General features: G+C 36.5%; 1 protein-coding gene across 1 annotated transcript in view; it reads right to left on the reverse strand.

Annotated features, from left to right (window-relative positions):
• Positions 1-18,380, reverse strand: part of UBE3C (ubiquitin protein ligase E3C) — a 70,557-nt gene that overhangs the window by 24,601 nt on the left and 27,576 nt on the right. The window contains exons 11-18 of the mRNA XM_084218460.1: positions 16,571-16,657; positions 15,784-15,941; positions 14,999-15,231; positions 11,160-11,264; positions 10,018-10,105; positions 6,613-6,710; positions 3,263-3,395; positions 2,243-2,490 (exon numbers count right to left, since the gene is read on the reverse strand). Of these exons, the coding sequence (XP_084074586.1) occupies positions 2,243-2,490; positions 3,263-3,395; positions 6,613-6,710; positions 10,018-10,105; positions 11,160-11,264; positions 14,999-15,231; positions 15,784-15,941; positions 16,571-16,657 (1,150 nt within the window). The remainder of the gene's footprint in view (positions 1-2,242; positions 2,491-3,262; positions 3,396-6,612; positions 6,711-10,017; positions 10,106-11,159; positions 11,265-14,998; positions 15,232-15,783; positions 15,942-16,570; positions 16,658-18,380) is intronic.

The following is an 18,380-nucleotide window of genomic DNA, read 5'->3' on the forward strand; positions in this document are numbered from 1 at the left end:
ACATGCAATTACATGATCACAAAGTAATATTTCCACAAGACCTTTTGCTCATCCAGTGACTACAAAAGCTGCATGAACAAGCTGTGCATTTTGTACACAGATTTTCATTTCTTCATTAACTAGAAAGATGTCCAAAAGTCAGTACTTTACTCAGGACTTAAATTACTTATATTTTCAGATATACCATTTTTCAAGATATGTTTTATATTTTAAGATGTTTCTGCTTCTGAACTGACCAATTAACAAAGAAGATGCCAAGCTGTTAGAAACTTCCTGATGAGAAGAAAAACTCAATTAGGTGTAACTTCATGGTGCCAAAAGTTAAATGCATTTGGATATTAGTATGAAGTGGTTACCAAGAGACAGAGAATTTCTATAAATTATTATATTTTAATGTATTTGTTTTCTGATAACATTGAAGCTTCTTACGTGAGAGGTTTTGGTGGCAGTACTCTTTGCACACTGATTTCCACAAATAAGAAATTGCTGTGGATGCCTGATTGCTTCCGTCGCATTATATTTACTTTGTTTGCAAAGGGGCTTTTAATAATTCACTATTGCTCACAAATAACCCTGTGCAAAGCACAAAATGGACACATTTTTGAAAATGGATGAGTGGGTATTCAATAACCTAACCAAGATCACAATACCAGCAGGTTTGGAATAGAATGGTCGTGCCTTATCTTTCTGTTTAATTCATCAGGTCTCTAAATACACTACTAAAAAGGTGTCTGTGCACCTGGGCAAGGGTAATTATTAAGTAGCACTGTCAATTCTTAGCTTATCTACACATACTGCAAATACAAAAACAATTTATGCTTTCAAAATGTTAAATAATAGATTTTATGATTTAAAAAAAACAAACTCGTAGCACTCTGTGAGATAAAACACATTTTGCAACTTCTTTCTCTATGCTAATATCTGAACTTTCAATTACAGAAGGCAATGTGTTGTTTTGACAAACTGAAGACTCAAAATTACAATCTTTTTTTTTTTAAATACTATTTCAAACTTTCCATGACAGTTGAGCCCTTCCTAGATATACACAAAACATTTTTATGGCAAAGTAACCCCCTTAACAATACCACAAGTGTTTGCTTTCCCACTCCAAAAATCTACACATACAGAAAGAAAATGAAGCTTGGATATGTAGTAACAGACATAATTACAACTGTTGTATTAGTACTGAATCCATTTCCCAACAGGAGTAGGAACATCACTCCAAGATTATTTATTGAAATGGCTAATGTGTAATTTTATTCTTTAGGACATTTGGATATGGCAGTGTCTGGGATGCATTAGCAGGGTATTTGCTTACAAAGAGGCAGTTTGATCTAAATCAGTTGACTGGCAACTCCCAAGCACAGCACTAGTTCAACAATTCACTGTTTGCCAACAACATCCCTTGAAACCTCTTCCAGCTACAGTACAAAGACATCCACCTGCACATCAAACCTCGCTACAAGGCAGCAGCAAGATTTTAGCCTCCAAAATACTACAGGCAATTAAATGAGACTTTTACATCTTAAATACCTTCAGTATTAGACAGCTAAGTAGCAGTTAATACTTTTTTTTTCTGAAATGGAATTTGTATTCCAAATTTTGTTTCACAATTATTAGCTTTATAAAAATTATTTCAAGTGCTTAGAATGAAATAGCCTCAGTATTAAACCTGACCATAAAAGAAAATTGAATGTAATTAATGTTTGTAATGGTTTATGTCTTTGTTCCTCTCCCTCCATTTTTCATCTAGCTCAACAAGCATCTATTAGCCCTTGAACATTCATATCACCGAATTATCAAGCACTAAAACTCAAGAAATATGAAAAATGTACAAAACAGAATATGTGAAAAGTAATTTGCATGTGCCTCTTAAGTATGGTAAATGCTGATGGCAAATTTTAAATGCTACCAAAAATTCTATACCTCATACAACTAGTAACTTTAAAACATTCATTTCATATATTCCAAATGATGGAAATGTAAACTGCAGTCATATTCCTAAAAGCTCCCAGTTGAAAATCAAGGATAACACAAATTTCCTGTACCTCCCAAGTACATAATTTATTAAAATCAACCAGAAATTTAGTAGTAATGTCCATACCCAATATCTGAGAGTTACCGTCTCTCAAGTCCGAGAAAATCTTTGGTTTTTCCCATCCACTCTTCCTAATTGGAAAAAAACCATCACTGCATAATTTCAGTGCTGCTACAGCTTTGCATTCCAGAGCATTGGTTTTACCTTTCCAAGCATCCTCCCAAGGAAGTAGTAATGTCGGGCGTACGAGTCTCCAACCAGCATCTGCGCAGCAGGGTTAGGGTAAAGCAGCCCCTCATTGGTGGTCTTAAAAAAACCCTGGTTAGGGTTGAATCCTGATTTGAGGAGTTCATTCAGAAATTCTCTGAAAATTCCACCACCATCAATGCCAGCTTCATCAAGACCGTGGGCATTAAGTAAGTGAACACGAATGCGCTTTTTTAGGTCAGGTTCTGCAGGGAAAGGAGAGTCAAACTCAAATGCAATTGGCTGCTTCAGTTTTGTATGGATAAAAACACATGTAACTAAACAAGCTATACGTGCTAGAATAAAAATTGAGCTAGTAAACAGTAGTAAAACTCTTATTACTGGCTTGAATTTTGGAATATTCAGTTTGTGAAACACTCACTTTGTAGAAAAGATATTGTTTGAAGAGACATCAAAAAAAGAAGTGGATAATGCCATAGGTAGGGGAAGGAAAAAAATCCCACAAAATATTAGAAGAGACCAAGGAATAACTTGAAAATTGTATTTATATAAAATATTTTGAGTGCAAGATCACACAGATTCACACAAACATGTGATCTAATTCAGTGTAGTAAAATTTATAGTACTACATCCCATCATTAAAAAGAGCCCTGCGCTATTATCAGACACATTGTACCAAGCAAATCCTACTCAGTCCATACGTATTTATTGGCCAAGACTACCAAAGCAGATAATATCTAATGAATAACACAGAAAAATATACAAATCACAATTATTTGGACAAGCAAATGGGAAGAAAAGCACCATAAAAAGAGGGTGTAAAGAGGTCATTTAGACTGCAATAATCAGAAAGAATATGGGTGAGAATTACCTCTGTAAAAACAGGGAAATTTAACTTTCAGGAACTTTCACATCTCAGAGCTGATACACCTATAGCATACTAGTCAAATAAGCAAACATGGAACCACATGGTAAGAACAATAAAGTGTTGTAACAAGCTGATAACTGCAAACCTACCATTCTCAGGAGAAAGTTTATCATACGCATCCTCATAAATATAATTTCTTCTGATAGTGACATTAATTCCATCCAAAAATGGCCCATCTCCTTGAACTTCTTGTTTATCAGCATAGATCAGTCTTTGAAAAATCTGTTTAAATGAGTGAAAAGAGCAATCATGTCATTGTGCAGATCTAAATATTCAATGAGGGATAGTTATTCACTACTGTTACTGTCCTTTGAGCTGCCTTTGGCACTCACTTTCAAGTTATTTGTCTTCTCTCTCACTGAGCTGCAGAAACTGAATACAGAGCCATGACCCATGGAAGGTGAGGAGGGGGACAGAAATGCAAAGAAATTTTCTGTGCTAAAATAACATCCTCAGTTTTTTCTACATAAAGAAGCACATCTACAGACACTGCGCCAGTGCTTCCAGTTTCCTCTCCCTAACTTTCAGAGCTCTGAAATGCAAAGTACTCAAAAACAAATGAAAAAAATTCCACAAGTATTTCACACACACACAGGTTATTCTCAATACTGGTAAATAATTTTTTTTGCTGTTTGCAATGTCAGGAACATTCTCAGTAATAAGAAAATAGATACCAGTTCCCCTTGTATAAGCAGTGAACAAATAATTCAGATTAAAATAATGGATATTACCACCATATTTTAAAAAAGAACCGGAGCATCATGAAAATTCAAAACAATTATGCCAGGTGAAGCACAAATTGAACTTCACACTGTCCGTTTTCAAGTCTTCCTAACAGGAACCTGTTCCCCTGAAGAGTAACTGTAGCTCACTGTTTTTCTGTGCCAGGATGTAGCATGGGAGGGGGTTGCCTAATGTAAAATAGTATTCCCTCTATTCATGGAGTGTAGGTTTATTGTATTCTCTCTTGCCATCATTCCCATATTCAAGAAATACTATAGCACATTTTCCGAGGGATATAATCCCCCAGTGATATGTCAGACCATTTTGTAATTAAGAACATTAAGTAAGAGTCTGCAGGCATTTTTAAAAACAACAAATTTACCATGAAAGAGGAAATCTGACCACGACAAACAAAGGTAGAATAAGGTCTCAAATCTACTGTTTTTATGTGCAACTGTTGCTAGTGGAGAAGATGCTTTCCAACCAGGAAGATTACAGTATAGACAAAGCAGTAATCTTTTCTAAGGTACACAGCAGGAAAACAAGAGAAAATAGCCCTAAGATGCAGAAAGAGAAACAAGGGATGGACATAAAGAAAAAAGTTCATAATGGGAGTGATTGGAAAAGGTTACGTGAGAGTTTGTGAAACCTTCATTTCTGGAGATAGTCAAAACTCATCTGGACAAGTCCTTGTGCATGCTGACCCAAGTTTGAAGTTATTCTTTTGTGAGGAAGGATGTGGACTAGAGTACCTCCAGAGGTCCCTTCTGGCCTAAATTTTCCTACAGTTTTATAACATCTAGACATGTAGTCACAACCAGCTTTTTTGATGTACAGAGCATGAGAATATGCTCACCATCACTCTCCTTCCTGAAGCACCCCTAGAGACAGTTTATTAATTATTGTTACCCAAATCTAGATGGAAAAAATCACCTGGTATTACATCTCATAGAAAAACTCATTTTGGTACTGACTCCCTACACAACCCAGTGTTCATGGATATGTTAGTCCTGAAAATGAGAACTCTAATGCATAACTGAAACATTTGCAATGACTTCAGACAAACAGAGAAAAACAAGCAAGGCTGACTGAAGCACACACCATGGAAGTAGCATCACCAGAGGCAAGCTGACCAAAGTATGGCCTAAGGAGGTGAGAACCAAGACACTGCTACCAATTGGATTAATTACCTCCCACAGAGTGAAAGGTGCACCCTAATGTGCCTTAAGGCTGAAGGGGAAAACACTCCCTAAGGCCAGGAAGCTCAAAAGCCTACCAAGGAACTGGACTCTGCAACTGCTTGTTAGAGTATCTGTAATCTGGTAAGTCAAGGTAAAAATGGCATGAGGAAGTCAGAAAATGAAAGGCCATATGGAACAGCTCCCCCACACAAGGAGCATTGAGCTTACCATATTAAATTACAGAGCAATAGACAGCAACTGACCAAAAGGAAAAAAAACCCTCATTATGGTCATGGTATTTTCTTCCCTTATTGCAATTTGCTCTGTAGAGGCAGTGGGAGACTCCAAGGAATGCTGACTCCCACTATTACACAAAAAGGACTGTACACTCTTGTTCCAAAACACAGTGTAACAGGATCTCTTCTTTGAGCTATAGAAGGTCAGTTGTAGCTTTATCCTTATCTCCAAGCTCCCATGCCATTGTTACTTCAGTTTTTGTGATAAAAGCACACATGGTTCTATGAATTCCAATTCCAAAAAAAAGCTTTATGAATTCCAAAAACATCACATGTATGCATCTCAACACAGCTTTAAGAATTCCAGAGGTTGGAAGGCAGTGACTAAGTCATGATATAGAGACCCCTGCTTGAATCAGTTCCTGTCATTTCCCTCTAATCCTGGGGTGGCATTGCCATCCAGTAATAAGATGGTTTGTTGGAACAACTGTTTCATAGAAGCCTGAGAAAAACCCACATATTTTCTACCAAAGCTGCCTCTGTCTGTTTTGACAAATAAAGACTGACTTTCCCTGTGGAATTACTCTTCATTCCCTTGATGGTGTCTTGAAGCATAACATTTCCAAGACAATTTAGGGAGCAGTTTTGAAATAATTGATATTGCTGAAAAGTAAACCAGTTTTAAAAAAATGTGCTTAACAGAAAAAGAAAGCTTTAAGAATATTAATGATGCAAATTGAAACAGGTAATGGAACTAACAATTACATCTATAAAATCTCAAAAAACATTCAAAAGCAAATCCAATCAAGAATCTTGCAAGTTTAAAGGTATACACTCTACTAAAGTTCAGCTACTCAGCTATGAATGCAGGAACTTAATCTGTAGGTGTTAATTTCCCAAAATGGAGATCCATAATCTCATTTGGAGCAAGCCCACCCAGCGCCCCCGAGTCCCCAGCTGTGACCCTGCACTCCGGTACAACACACAACGGCGGTGCTGTGCCACCACAAGAGGGTGCAATCATGTAGAGCCATCTCTGAGCCGGGACTGCAAACTGCTCTCAGCTGTCCCGGAATAAACGTTCCTAACTTTAATGCAAATGCTATTAAGGGCAACATAAGCAGGAAAGTAAGAGAGAAGTCATTAACTTCAAATGTTCAGCTGCTGCATGAGTACTGCAGAAAAACAGTGCAGAATGCCCTGTAGGGAATCCATCCCGTTTCTACTTCACTGAGTGCTCTTTTTACACTTACTCAAAACAAAAAACACCAACTGCATATTAAAGTAGAAATTAGATACCTTTACTCTTTCTTCAAAAGGAACTACAAAAGGTAGCTCTGTCAGAATTGCAAGTTGTCGTTCTTCAGATACAGAAAGAGGTGCTGGTTCCAAACCCACTTAAAACAGAAATAATAATTTTTACAAATTTTGAAAAGAACATATTTTTAAACAATTTTATTTTGTATCAAGTGACTCAATCTACTTTGTATGAAAATACATACATTAAAATAGTTTATTTATTACATAATCACTCAAAGCCTTACCTTTCCTTAAACATTAGTTGCTACAGGTAAACTGAAATAGAAGTAGTGAAAACACACGAATACAAAATGCATAAAAAAATATGTACTTCTGTACTCTCTATTTTATTAAAAAAAAAAAATCTCCTTATTAACACTTTAGCTTAGGAGTTAGGAAAAAATGCATGACAGAAGACAACAAGTAACTGTGATTATTTAGAATTTTTACCGCAGGAATATACAATATTCCTGTTCTCATACTCAGAATTGTTTACAGTTATTGTGCTTTCAACTACATAATCTACTTTCAATCAAGTTGTTTTAGGTAAAAACCTTAAGAATTAAACCAAATCTAAGGAAATCAACAGAAAGATAACATTTATTTCAGTGAGTTTTCTCCCCTAACAACAAAGTCACAGAGATCACATTAAATCCTAGTGACTGTAGAAACAATGAAAACATCATCAAGAACCTGTAAAATGTATTTAAGACAAAAAGGAATTGAAGCCACAGCAGAGAGGTTCACTCAAGCAGTTCCCAAACTCCTGTGCAGCTCCTTTGAAGTCACAGGGCATTTTTAGGAAACAACTCAACTTTTGGTGATGAACAGCAGAAATTACAATCCTGCTCTATCTTTATGGGAGGAAACTCAGCTGGTGAGCACATATCTGACTTTAAATTAAGTGCAGCCAGTATTGCTCACTGATGAGCCACTGCGGCCAAAGGTCCACCTGACTTCAGCCTACAAAGGTCACAACACCCACAGTTCCTTGATTGTTTCATTTTCATGTTTAATAACCACCTCTCTAAAGAAAGACTCCAGAGTCTGGACAATTCATAGAGTGTATTACAAAATAAGTAAATTACTCTGTCTGCAAGTTTTTGATTACAGTTTCAAGGTTTTTTCTTTGGCTTCTACCCATGGTGAAAAGTATCTTCTGCAATCTTCTGGACTGGACACTTCAAGGTTCTTTTTTGTTTGTTTTTTATATCCTCAAAGCACTTTAAGTAGGGTTATTTTAAGCACCAATTTAAGAGGATATGACCCTAAACATCACAAATCTTGATATATATTCATTGGGAGCAGGTTTCAACATTGCAAGCCTGTGGAATTTCTGATAAAATGCTGATTTGTGATTACCTTTAGTTTACTTAGTAAACATTTTTAATTAAAGTCAATGTATGAAGCCTATTAAGCTAACAGTTAAAATCATTTTAAATGAAAAGTGCATGTACAGCAAAGGTAAACTACTACATGACTTCAACAGTTCAATTATTTCAGTCAATTAGTCAATTTTATCTGCATTTCTCCATCACAGCTTCTTTCTTTAGAGAGAAATATGGGATGGAGTCATCAATACAGAGGGCATTTAGAACTCACAAGTCTGCCATTTAAATAAATGAAAAAGCACAAATAAACATGGCCATATGTGATTCAGCAGTACTTTCATGCTAATTGGCTTTAACCCATATGGAGTCAAGAGGGATTAAACAAGTCATGTGCACAAGGTTACCTGCTTGTTTTCACACATTCATGGTGACTGCACTTTCTTTTTAGCCTGACTTTGTATGAAAGTGAGGTTTACATGAACACACTGTGCCACCTTTCCTCCAACACACCTCTTGAGTTCATCAGCTGAACTTCAACTTTGACAGAGAATAGGAGATTGAAAAATACCAAGTACTGTGAACATTTTCATGGGCCAGAGAGGAGAAATTCCTTCAGCAACCTGAATGCAGGCACAGCCAGGAGAGCAGTGCTCAGTGTGACAGCTCACCTGGAGCCAGCCAAGAAAAGAAGGGCACACAGCTGCTCACACCAGCACAGCACAGGCATTCCTCATCCCCCAACTGCCCACAGCAGGAGAGGCATGAAATGGAGGGAAACTGGGGGCATCTGGGGAAGGAAGACCTGGAAGAGAGCTCAAGGTACTGCAGGTGTGAGGGCAAGGAGAGCAAGAAAATGTGGAAGTGATTAAATGTGGAATAGGTTTGGCAGTGGAGAACATCCAGACAGTATGAACAGCTGTGGAGAGTCATGTAGGTCAGTGAAAGAAACAAGGATTGCTGATGTGGAGAAGTGGTGACTTCCAAATAAAGAAAGAAATTAACTGGAAAAATATATAATCAATAATTCTCAGCAGTACTCAAACTGAGCCAACTAGTTATTATCTGACAACTACACTAATAAGGTAATCAAAATAAACTTTTACCATCATAACTACTCAAATAAACATTATCACTAGAAGTCTTTAGGTTTCAACCCTGGCCAAAGCTTTTAATTCAGTACAACCCTACAGCAGCATTCAAAGGCTACAGCCTCTCCAGGATCTACTGGATCTGGCTAAACTACCTCAAGCAGATTGCATCATCTTGAAAGAGAGAAAGGACTCCTGTAGATGAATCATTTTGCTGCTTAAAGGCCCCATTTTCAATTCATTATTAATTCTGCACAAGTGCCAGTAATTTAATGGTTATTTTACCTGATCACAGGGAGGTAAAATTCTAGAACAGTGAAGCCGAAAAGGTATGAAAAGCTGGAAGAAACAGACTGTCTACATGAGAAAGCATATTGGAACAATCTAGTGTAAATTTACCCTGATTGCCAAGTTTGTCTCATTCTCTAATCTCTCTCTGCAAGTTCCATAAAATCCTGATATTTTGAGTACTTCAGAGGTTTATATTTCTGCCTTATCTAATTAGACACAATATTTATAAACAGGAATTAAAATCTACCATACAAAGCCTGTTTGTTACAGTTTAATATGTAACAAAAATGTTTCTTTATAGTATACAGTAAAAGCAAAATCTCAATGCTTTACATCTTCTGCAACTGTATTCATTTCCTGTTCTATGCAACTGCCTTTTACATATATTAATACATTATATTAAAAACACATAATTTCTCCACCGCATCATTTCTCCTCATCAACGCCAGTGGAAGCTTGGGCAAGGAAATTATTAAATTAAGTAACATTACATATTATCAAGATTTACACACATGCATACAAGTACACAGTTTTTTAAAATATCTTAACCAAATTATGAAAAATCGTCTTGCTTTTGGTTAGCAAGATTTCACTACAAAATACTCAACTGCATTCTAGAAAAGACAGATTTCTTTGCATAAGGCAATCTCTTATTTTGACTTGGCAAAGCTGAAATTGCATGGACAGTGTCTTACCATCCAGAGTGGACTGCAGTGGTCCTATTCTCCCCATCCTCCTGACTCTCCAGACGTGTCTGGCTGATGGCACATACAGCTGTGTGACCTCACAAATTAACAGGATTTCACAGTTAAACAGGACTAATCACACATTATGATTTACTGCTGCATACTAAATACACAGAGCTGTCACATGCAGGAGTGTGTCTGAATGCCTTAATTCCCAGAATTACCAGGTTGGAAAGACCTTAAAGATCATTGAGTCCAACCCAGCCCCAACACCTCAACTAAACCCTGGCACCCAGCGCCACATGCAGGCTTTGTTAAACACACCCAGGGATGGTGACTCCACCACCTCCCTGGGAGGCCATTCCAGAACTTTATCACCCTTTCTGTAAAAAACTTTTTCCTAATATCCAACCTATATTTCCCTTGATGCAGCATGAGACATCTTCATTTCTGCTGATCCCTCCTTACACATGTGCCTTACAGGAGAGCTGCACGATTAACAATAGTACAATATAAATTCCCTGTATTCAACAACACCACACAATGCTACATTCAGTTCTGGTATTTAGGACACTAGAGAAGCTGACTTTGACTTTTGAGATTTCAATTTTGAGATTTTCTGTTTGTTTTGTACTGAGCATGTGTCACATGATTCAAAATAATCTAGCCCACAGCAGATATTAGCTTTTCTTTTTGCACACACATACACACTTTTTGAGATCAATGCCATTTTTTTCAAAAGCTCTTAGGAAAAAATAGTCGTTTCTAGGTGAAGTAAGTACAGAAAATGCTGCTGAATTTTGAAAAAAAAAATTTCCCTGTTACAGAGCAATTCTTTCATTTAGCATTCTTACTATGAGAAGATAAAACTAAGTGCTACCAGATTTCCCATTCTCCTCTGCTATAAATGCCAATTATTTACACTCTTGCATTGTAGGCCAAATTCACCTTTATGGATTGGAAATGTGCTTTAACATACAAGTTTCTTAACATGTGGAAGACTCTTACATTAGAGAAAAGCAACATTATTCTACATTTTAAACCATACAATCTGTGCAACATCAAGATCACCAATACTGTCAGGAATCAAAGACTTTACCACTGAAATTTTGGCACCTGTAGGGCTTTGTGGAAAAGAATATGACTCTTACCTTATCTGCTTTAATGTTTTCTTGTTCTGAGAGCCAGTGATTTGGTGGACAGAAATTTCTCCTTGTATCCCTAGATTTCAACATTTTCACTAAGTTTGTGATGACCTAGGTGTCAGAAACACATATACATTAAGCACTGTGAGTTAAATTACATAATCCACAAAGCAAAAGCTTTTTAAAAAAAATCAGTAACATATAAAATTGCCACTTATTTTTAACTCACAAAAACTTGCTGTTAGACTTAAATACCTTAGAATGAAATTAAGTGATCGTGGTTCACTTGCAAGACATCAAAAAGCCTGGCAAATTAATGTCTCATTGCAAAATCTAGGAACCAGGACTACACAGGATTTAGCAGTACTACACCTGAAGTGCTGCACTCCAGTTCAAGGAAGCCCAAACAAATCATAATCAACATTAAACTACTTATTTAAAGAAAATAACATCAAATCAAGTATACACACAATGTATATTAGGTATGTATATAATGTTCTTTTATCTTCCTAGCAAAACTGAAATGGCTGAGAAAAAATTGTTGTCATGGTATCTTTGCAATCTTAGTGTTTGCCCAGGAAGTTTTCTACAATCCAGGAAAAAAAAAAAAAAAGTAGAGAAACCAAGCTAACAAATTCTCCACCTCAAGGAGAACTGCCATACTCAGCTGCATGCCTTCTGTCCAGAGCTGAATCAAGTTCACCCACCACTACATAAAACATCATTAAGTGGAATCAATACAATAGTAAATTACTAGGCTAAAAAGACATTATCACTGCTACAATGAACAGCCATCTGTTTGGCAACTTCAAAGTACACCACTAGAAAAATGAGTACGAAAAAAGTGTACACAGAGTTTTTCACAGAAATAATCTTGCTAAAAGACAGTCTTAATAGACAGGTGCCAACAGTACCAAAGTTCAATGGGCCTTCTAAAGGATTCTGAGTCTAGATGCTACACAAAAGAGCTTTTAACATCCAGTTTTTAAGGTAATGTCTTTATTCAAGACAGAACAAAGAATGCTATTAAGTGAACTGTCTGATTACATAGGAATTTTCATCACCTTTCCCTTATAAAATTCAGTGCAGGTTACATGAATCGCTGAGGCTCTCTGGTCCCATTACCACTGTAAGCGAGACAAACGCTTTTAAAAATAAAATCAGAAGAAACTATCCATATGAAGGCCATGAAAATACAATATCATACAAGCAGGTAAAGAAACCTTAAAGGAAGCTGGATCTGATTAGGTGAAATTGGAGTTTCTCCTGCAGAATGCATTGGTACTGAGAACACTAACACAGCTACCACCCCAACTCAGCATGCCTTTGTAAAAATTTTCATAAGTATGTATTCCATGGAAAGGGAAGATGCACTACTATAAAAACTTATTAAAATGGGGATTTCTTTCCAATAAAGTGTCCAGTGCAAGCAGCATTTAAAACTAAAATTCAGTAAAATTAGACACCTGATTTCACAGGATTAACTCAGGAAAGTGAAATAATTATTTTGTTTAACAAAATCCATTTTCATATACTCATAACTTAAGATTTTCTATGGAATCTGTAACAGTTGACTATACTACTCATCATTCTACCAAGCCAAAAATGGGTGATTCTGTTAAATGAAGACATTTGCACAAGTAAATCATACCAAAGACCTCCAGTCTGTTAGCAAACGTACATCATTGTCAGCAGCCTCCCTGTTTCCAGATCTACCATTACCTTGCAGAAACAAAGCCTGTATTTGCATGTATGTGTGTCTTTTTACATACATAATTTCACTCACTTCATATATACACGTAAGTATTTCATTAGACACCAGAGGCATGGAAAATACACAAAAGAAGTGAGGAGTTAAAAGAAAAAAGAGAAATTAAAAGCACAGATAAAGAAGAAATGTGCTTTTTTCCACCAGCAGCTTGCAAAAGCTTTAGCAAAGATAAATCCCATATATTTGATAGATATATTTGACATAGTGCAAAAGAAAGAAAAAGCAGTTTCTACTTGAATTTACAATTAACTACTTTAGCTTTGTTTTAATGATTTGGAAGAAGGTATTGCTGCTTATTTACTGGCAGGAAGCAATTTTTTGAAGCTGCTGTCAGGAAAGACTCAGGAGTCTTCTTGATGACATTAACTTTAGCCACATTCAAACTTTATCTGTAAAAACAAACATGCTTCTATAGAAGTAAACAAGGGAAGCTTTGCTATTATTTTCTTTTTGGGGTAGAACTGGAGCCTTCCAGAAACTCTCAAGATCTATATTTACAATTCTGAGGGAAGACAACCCTGGCTCCTGAACATAGTAAGAGTACACCCAATTTTGACAGTTCCACTACAAGTTTAATTTCAGACTGCCAAAGTGGGGTAATGTAACTCAGAACTTTACAGCTCTCTGAATGACAGCAAAATATGATCAAATCCACGTGAAATCCACCAACTTACATGAAGATTGATTAAGCAAAACAAAAAGCAAACAAATAGGAGGCATGATGAACTGTATCCATAAAAATACCCCTGGTCTGACATCTTTCTCAGGAAAAAACACATATTGGGGGTTTCATTAGTGACCTTTAAATCAAAAGTTTATTTGGCAATTTAAAGACAAGTAATTAAATTACATTGTGCAAACATATATTAGATCAATCTGTGCAAATTACAGATTCAGTGGTGCATTAGGACTGTATTCAATGCAATCAAAACATTATCAGTTACTCTCACTGCTATTAATGCTTATGCTCATAAGTGAAATGTGTTGTAAAATCAGGCAGAATAGGCTGGATAGAGGCTACCTTAGACTTGTAGAATGAATAAGCATTCCTTAATTAGCCCATCAGGTTAAGTGCAAGCCTTAATGGGCCTTTCCTAAAGTCTAGCATGACATCTTTCTCCAAACATGGCCAAGAAGAAAGTTCCATTAGCAATATTAATACAAGCTTAGTTGATCATTTTCATTCAATTAACTTCTTTCAATTAAATAGATAGCTTGACAAAAGCAGTGATAAAAGACCTGAAGGGACAGCTGATGACTCGAACTGAACATTAGTGTGCGAGAGGTCGCCAGTATTAAACAGACTGTAAATCTAGCATTCAATTTGGAAAATGCATTTCTTCTGCTCCCACTTCTTTAATGAGCAATTTTAGCTGACTAGATGTGTTTGCTGCAGAATTTTCATGACAAGTCAAGCACTCCTTTTTTTCAGCAACAGTTATATCAGGTTTTTTTTTTTTTCTGCCAACGTTTCCAGCTTCTCTTAACTCATGTCTTAGCTAGGATAAAACCAGCAGAGAACCACGGATAAAACCAGCAGAAAAATACTGGTAGATATCCAGAAAAAACATACATTAAATTCATATTTGCTAAGCCAGATTCACCTTCCCTTTAGTAGTCCAGCAAACCCAAACTGAGGAGTACCAACAGTTTTTAGGAGACTACAAAAAAAACCAATACAGCATGGTACCAGTCTGGTGAAGTCTCTAATACAGAGGTACCTGATAATCATTAGATTTTGTTAGAAATCCTATACAAAGTTATGACAACGTGCTTAAGCATCTTGGTTAATGGGAGTCCAAGTTAAACCTCGTATTTTGCACAGCAACTGTTTTATAAACAAGACAAGCAAGAAGAAAATTAAGAGTTGACAGAAGGAAAAAAAAACTTGTTATAGTTATCAGAATTAAATTACTTGAAGTTTAGCATATATGCCAAACAGCAATCTTCCCAAATCTATATTCCTTGCTGCAACAGCAATAAAATTACAGAAAAAAAAAAAATCTAATTTCCTATCTTCAGCAGAATCATGAAAATTTTATTCAGCTATGTTCTGAAAATTGACACAATTTACCTTGAATAACTGAATCCACCTTTTCTGTTCTGTCTGTATACATTGTTGCATTTCTGTGTTTTTTGTTACTCCAACACTTCGAAATGCTGCAATATATTCCTCACGAACCTCTGGCTTGGTTTCTGGGTAAGCCAACTTGATGATTCCTAGACATGCATCTCGAAGGCAGCGGGAGAGTATTACAAGCTCTTCTAGTGTAAAAGGCATCATTGATGATTGTCTTTGACCTACAACTACATGAAACACAAGATAAGTTTCCTTAAATAACTTTTAAAACCTCTAATTATTTAATTCAACTTTAATATTCACACACATGATCTAAATGTAGAGAAAAGAAACATCACCCAAAAAAAGAATGAGTAAACATTTAGAAAGGAGATCAAATCCTGGGATTGTGTATAGTCACAATTATTTTAATTACAATACCCCCTTGATCTCTTGTGATTCTTGCTATGTTAAATTTACACATTAAGCTACAGGTTCAGTCCAGAAGAAGTTCACTCTCTTCAGTAACTCATTAAAAATTATCATGATTAAGAACTTCCATAACAGACCCTGTGTAAAGCTAGGATTCCCAAGGTGCAGACCATTAATTTTTCTCTCTTTTTTCTAAGTGCAATCACCATAAAAGAGCCAGCTGACAGCTGAGTGCTCAGGGGACCATCAGCAAGCCAGGCCAGAAGATCCTTCCACCCAGATGTCAGCAAATCATTGCCCAGGGAGCCCCCAAGCCTCACACAAGAACATTTTACAAAGCACTGCTATTTAGCATGTTCTAAACTCACCTTCTATTGGGTCACCAAAGAATTCATTATCATGAATAGAAATGAGTGAGTGACTAAACAAAGAACTGAAAAGGTAGAAGAGAGGGATAATTCGGCTGGAGTCCTCTAAAGACATTGGAGAGCCTCTTGAAATCACTTGAAGGAGGGGCACCATGGACCTTAAAATAAAAAATGCAGTGTGAAAGAGAAGGTTAATAAAATACTCTATGATACTACTGCCTTCAGCATTCTAGTAAAAGAATGTGTTAGTAGCTCAAACAGCAATATAACAATGGTGTTTTCAGTTAAATAATTATTGTTGTCAATTCCTGGAAAATAAGGTTACTCTTCATAAGTTCTTGTCACTGGTACCTCAGCGTCTGCATGACAAATTAACTAATACAGACTGCAGATACTTTAGAGACTCAAAGCAAAGAGAATAATCCTCTGCATGTCAGCACTGAACATATCTGTAGGTCCAGTGCCTCAGCTCCCAGGAACGTGCTTCTGCCACCATCTACTTCTGGACTAGTCAGAGCATGTGAGATAAAACTCACACGCTCGGGATGAACCACCTGGAGCTTCAGTGTTTGTTACACTGATGCTTGTAAGCACTGCAAGAACTACAAAATATTCAACTCATTTTAAATAAGTATTTTTTTTTTATTCTGTCCAACTTTCAAGATTTTGCTCAGTTTTATGAAATCATAGGAGGTAACTAACCATACCTCTAACTGTCCCATTCCCTTTCCACTAGATATGTTCTATTTTAACAAAGAATCAGTTCCAGAAATGGTACAATACATACCCTGTAATCATCCGTGTAGTCATTGAAGATATCAAATACCAAAGATGCCTCAGGAATCTGGCATTAAATGCTAAACTATAAAGAAGCCTGCAAGAAGAAGTTAAATTAATTGGGTCTTCCAAAATACTCAAAATTCACAAAACAAAATGTTTCTATAAGATCTTTCCAGTCAAGCATTTCTCAGAAATAAACAATTTAAATTTACTTTTTCCACATGAAAGGTCTTATTCTGATCAAATATGGCAAAAGACCCAAAAACTGACAACCAAATAATATAAAACCTTATACCAAAAATAACAGCTTTCATTATCTCAGCAACAAACCCTACAATATAAACCCACATTTCCAATCTTTTGCTGAATTCAACATATATTAATAAAAATAACGTAACACTCAATTAATGATCTGGGATCTTTTAAATTCTAATATAGAAAGCTACAGCAAACTAGTTAATAGGCCAATTTTGTGGTTCTTCTGACAGTAACAAACATAGCCATTTTTTGGAGAAGGTAGATTAAAATACCTTCATTAATGTCAGAACTACAGCAATTTTACTGATATACCCAGCTTGGCAGAGTGAAATAGAACATCAATCGAACAATGTCAGGACTGCTACATGTACACTAACCCATCTACAGACTGAAAACTGTTTATCGTTGGAAAACATTTTACTAGTTTGTAAAAGTAAATGTGTGATTTCACAAGCCAGTTATACACAGGACTGAATTTAACCACATTACTTCACACATGATTACACTATTAAAAACTTTTTATCGAAATGAGAAATAAAAAGCTTCCTGAAACTAAAAAATCATCCCTAGCATATTTTCTTCCCTTTGTAGGAAACAACAAACGAGACATAATCATTTGAAACAATGCCTTCTAGGAACCAAACTGGATTTCACTGACCAAACTGTCATTTTTTCAGGTATCAAAGAACAATATTTAGTTAATTTTTCTAGATGCTACTTTTCTAGGTCTCCTGATTCCTATTAGGGAGTAAGTAAAAGAAACACTGGGATCAACAGCTCTCAGTGGCCAACAGTTTTGCAACATCAAAATTCTCTGTGACCAGGCATACAAGAGATAGGAGGCTGGGAAATGGGAGCAGGGAGGGGAGACTACCTGCTGCCAGAAAACAAAGTATTTATAGTAAACCACGTGGAAATTAAAATTTGCCAGATGGCAAAAAGGAAAAGAAGCACACATTTCATCAGAGAAAAAAAGTAAAATACCAATAAAGGCTTAAAAACATTGGAGAATGGTTTAACTCCCACACAAGAACACCTACACACCCTCTCACAAGCACCCCTGGGTGCTGGCTGGCTGCTCCTCCTGCTGCCTTCCCACAAGCACAGCCTCCATCCTGAACCCACAGCTGGTCCCTTCCTCGGGCTCCCAGCTCAGCTGCATCCCCCAGACCCAGCTGCACAGACAGCATCTGGGCTGGGATACAGCAGAAGGAGGCAGGCAGAACGCCTCACTGAGCACAAAGGATTGTTTCACAGGTACAGGGAGTTCTGGAAACAGACTAGGGCCATGCAGAAAAATGGGAAATGAAACAAGCAGCCTTAAGTTTGCAGTGTGCCTCTTTGAATTTTAAATGCATAGATCATTACATTTAAAAGGAGCTGGGAGCTTCCCTTATTTCAAAGAAACTGCACATTGGGAACATTACCAAGTCCAAGTCAAATTTGAAGCAACTGCAGCTAATGGCAGTTTAAGATATGCTTTGCTGTTACATTAAATACTACTTTAACTCTGTGGGTTTTTTTGAAAAAATTCAACCTGAATTTGATACATGAGAATT

This window comes from Fringilla coelebs (genome assembly GCF_963513975.1).
Source record: "Fringilla coelebs genome assembly, chromosome: 1".
NCBI lineage: Eukaryota > Metazoa > Chordata > Aves > Passeriformes > Fringillidae > Fringilla > Fringilla coelebs.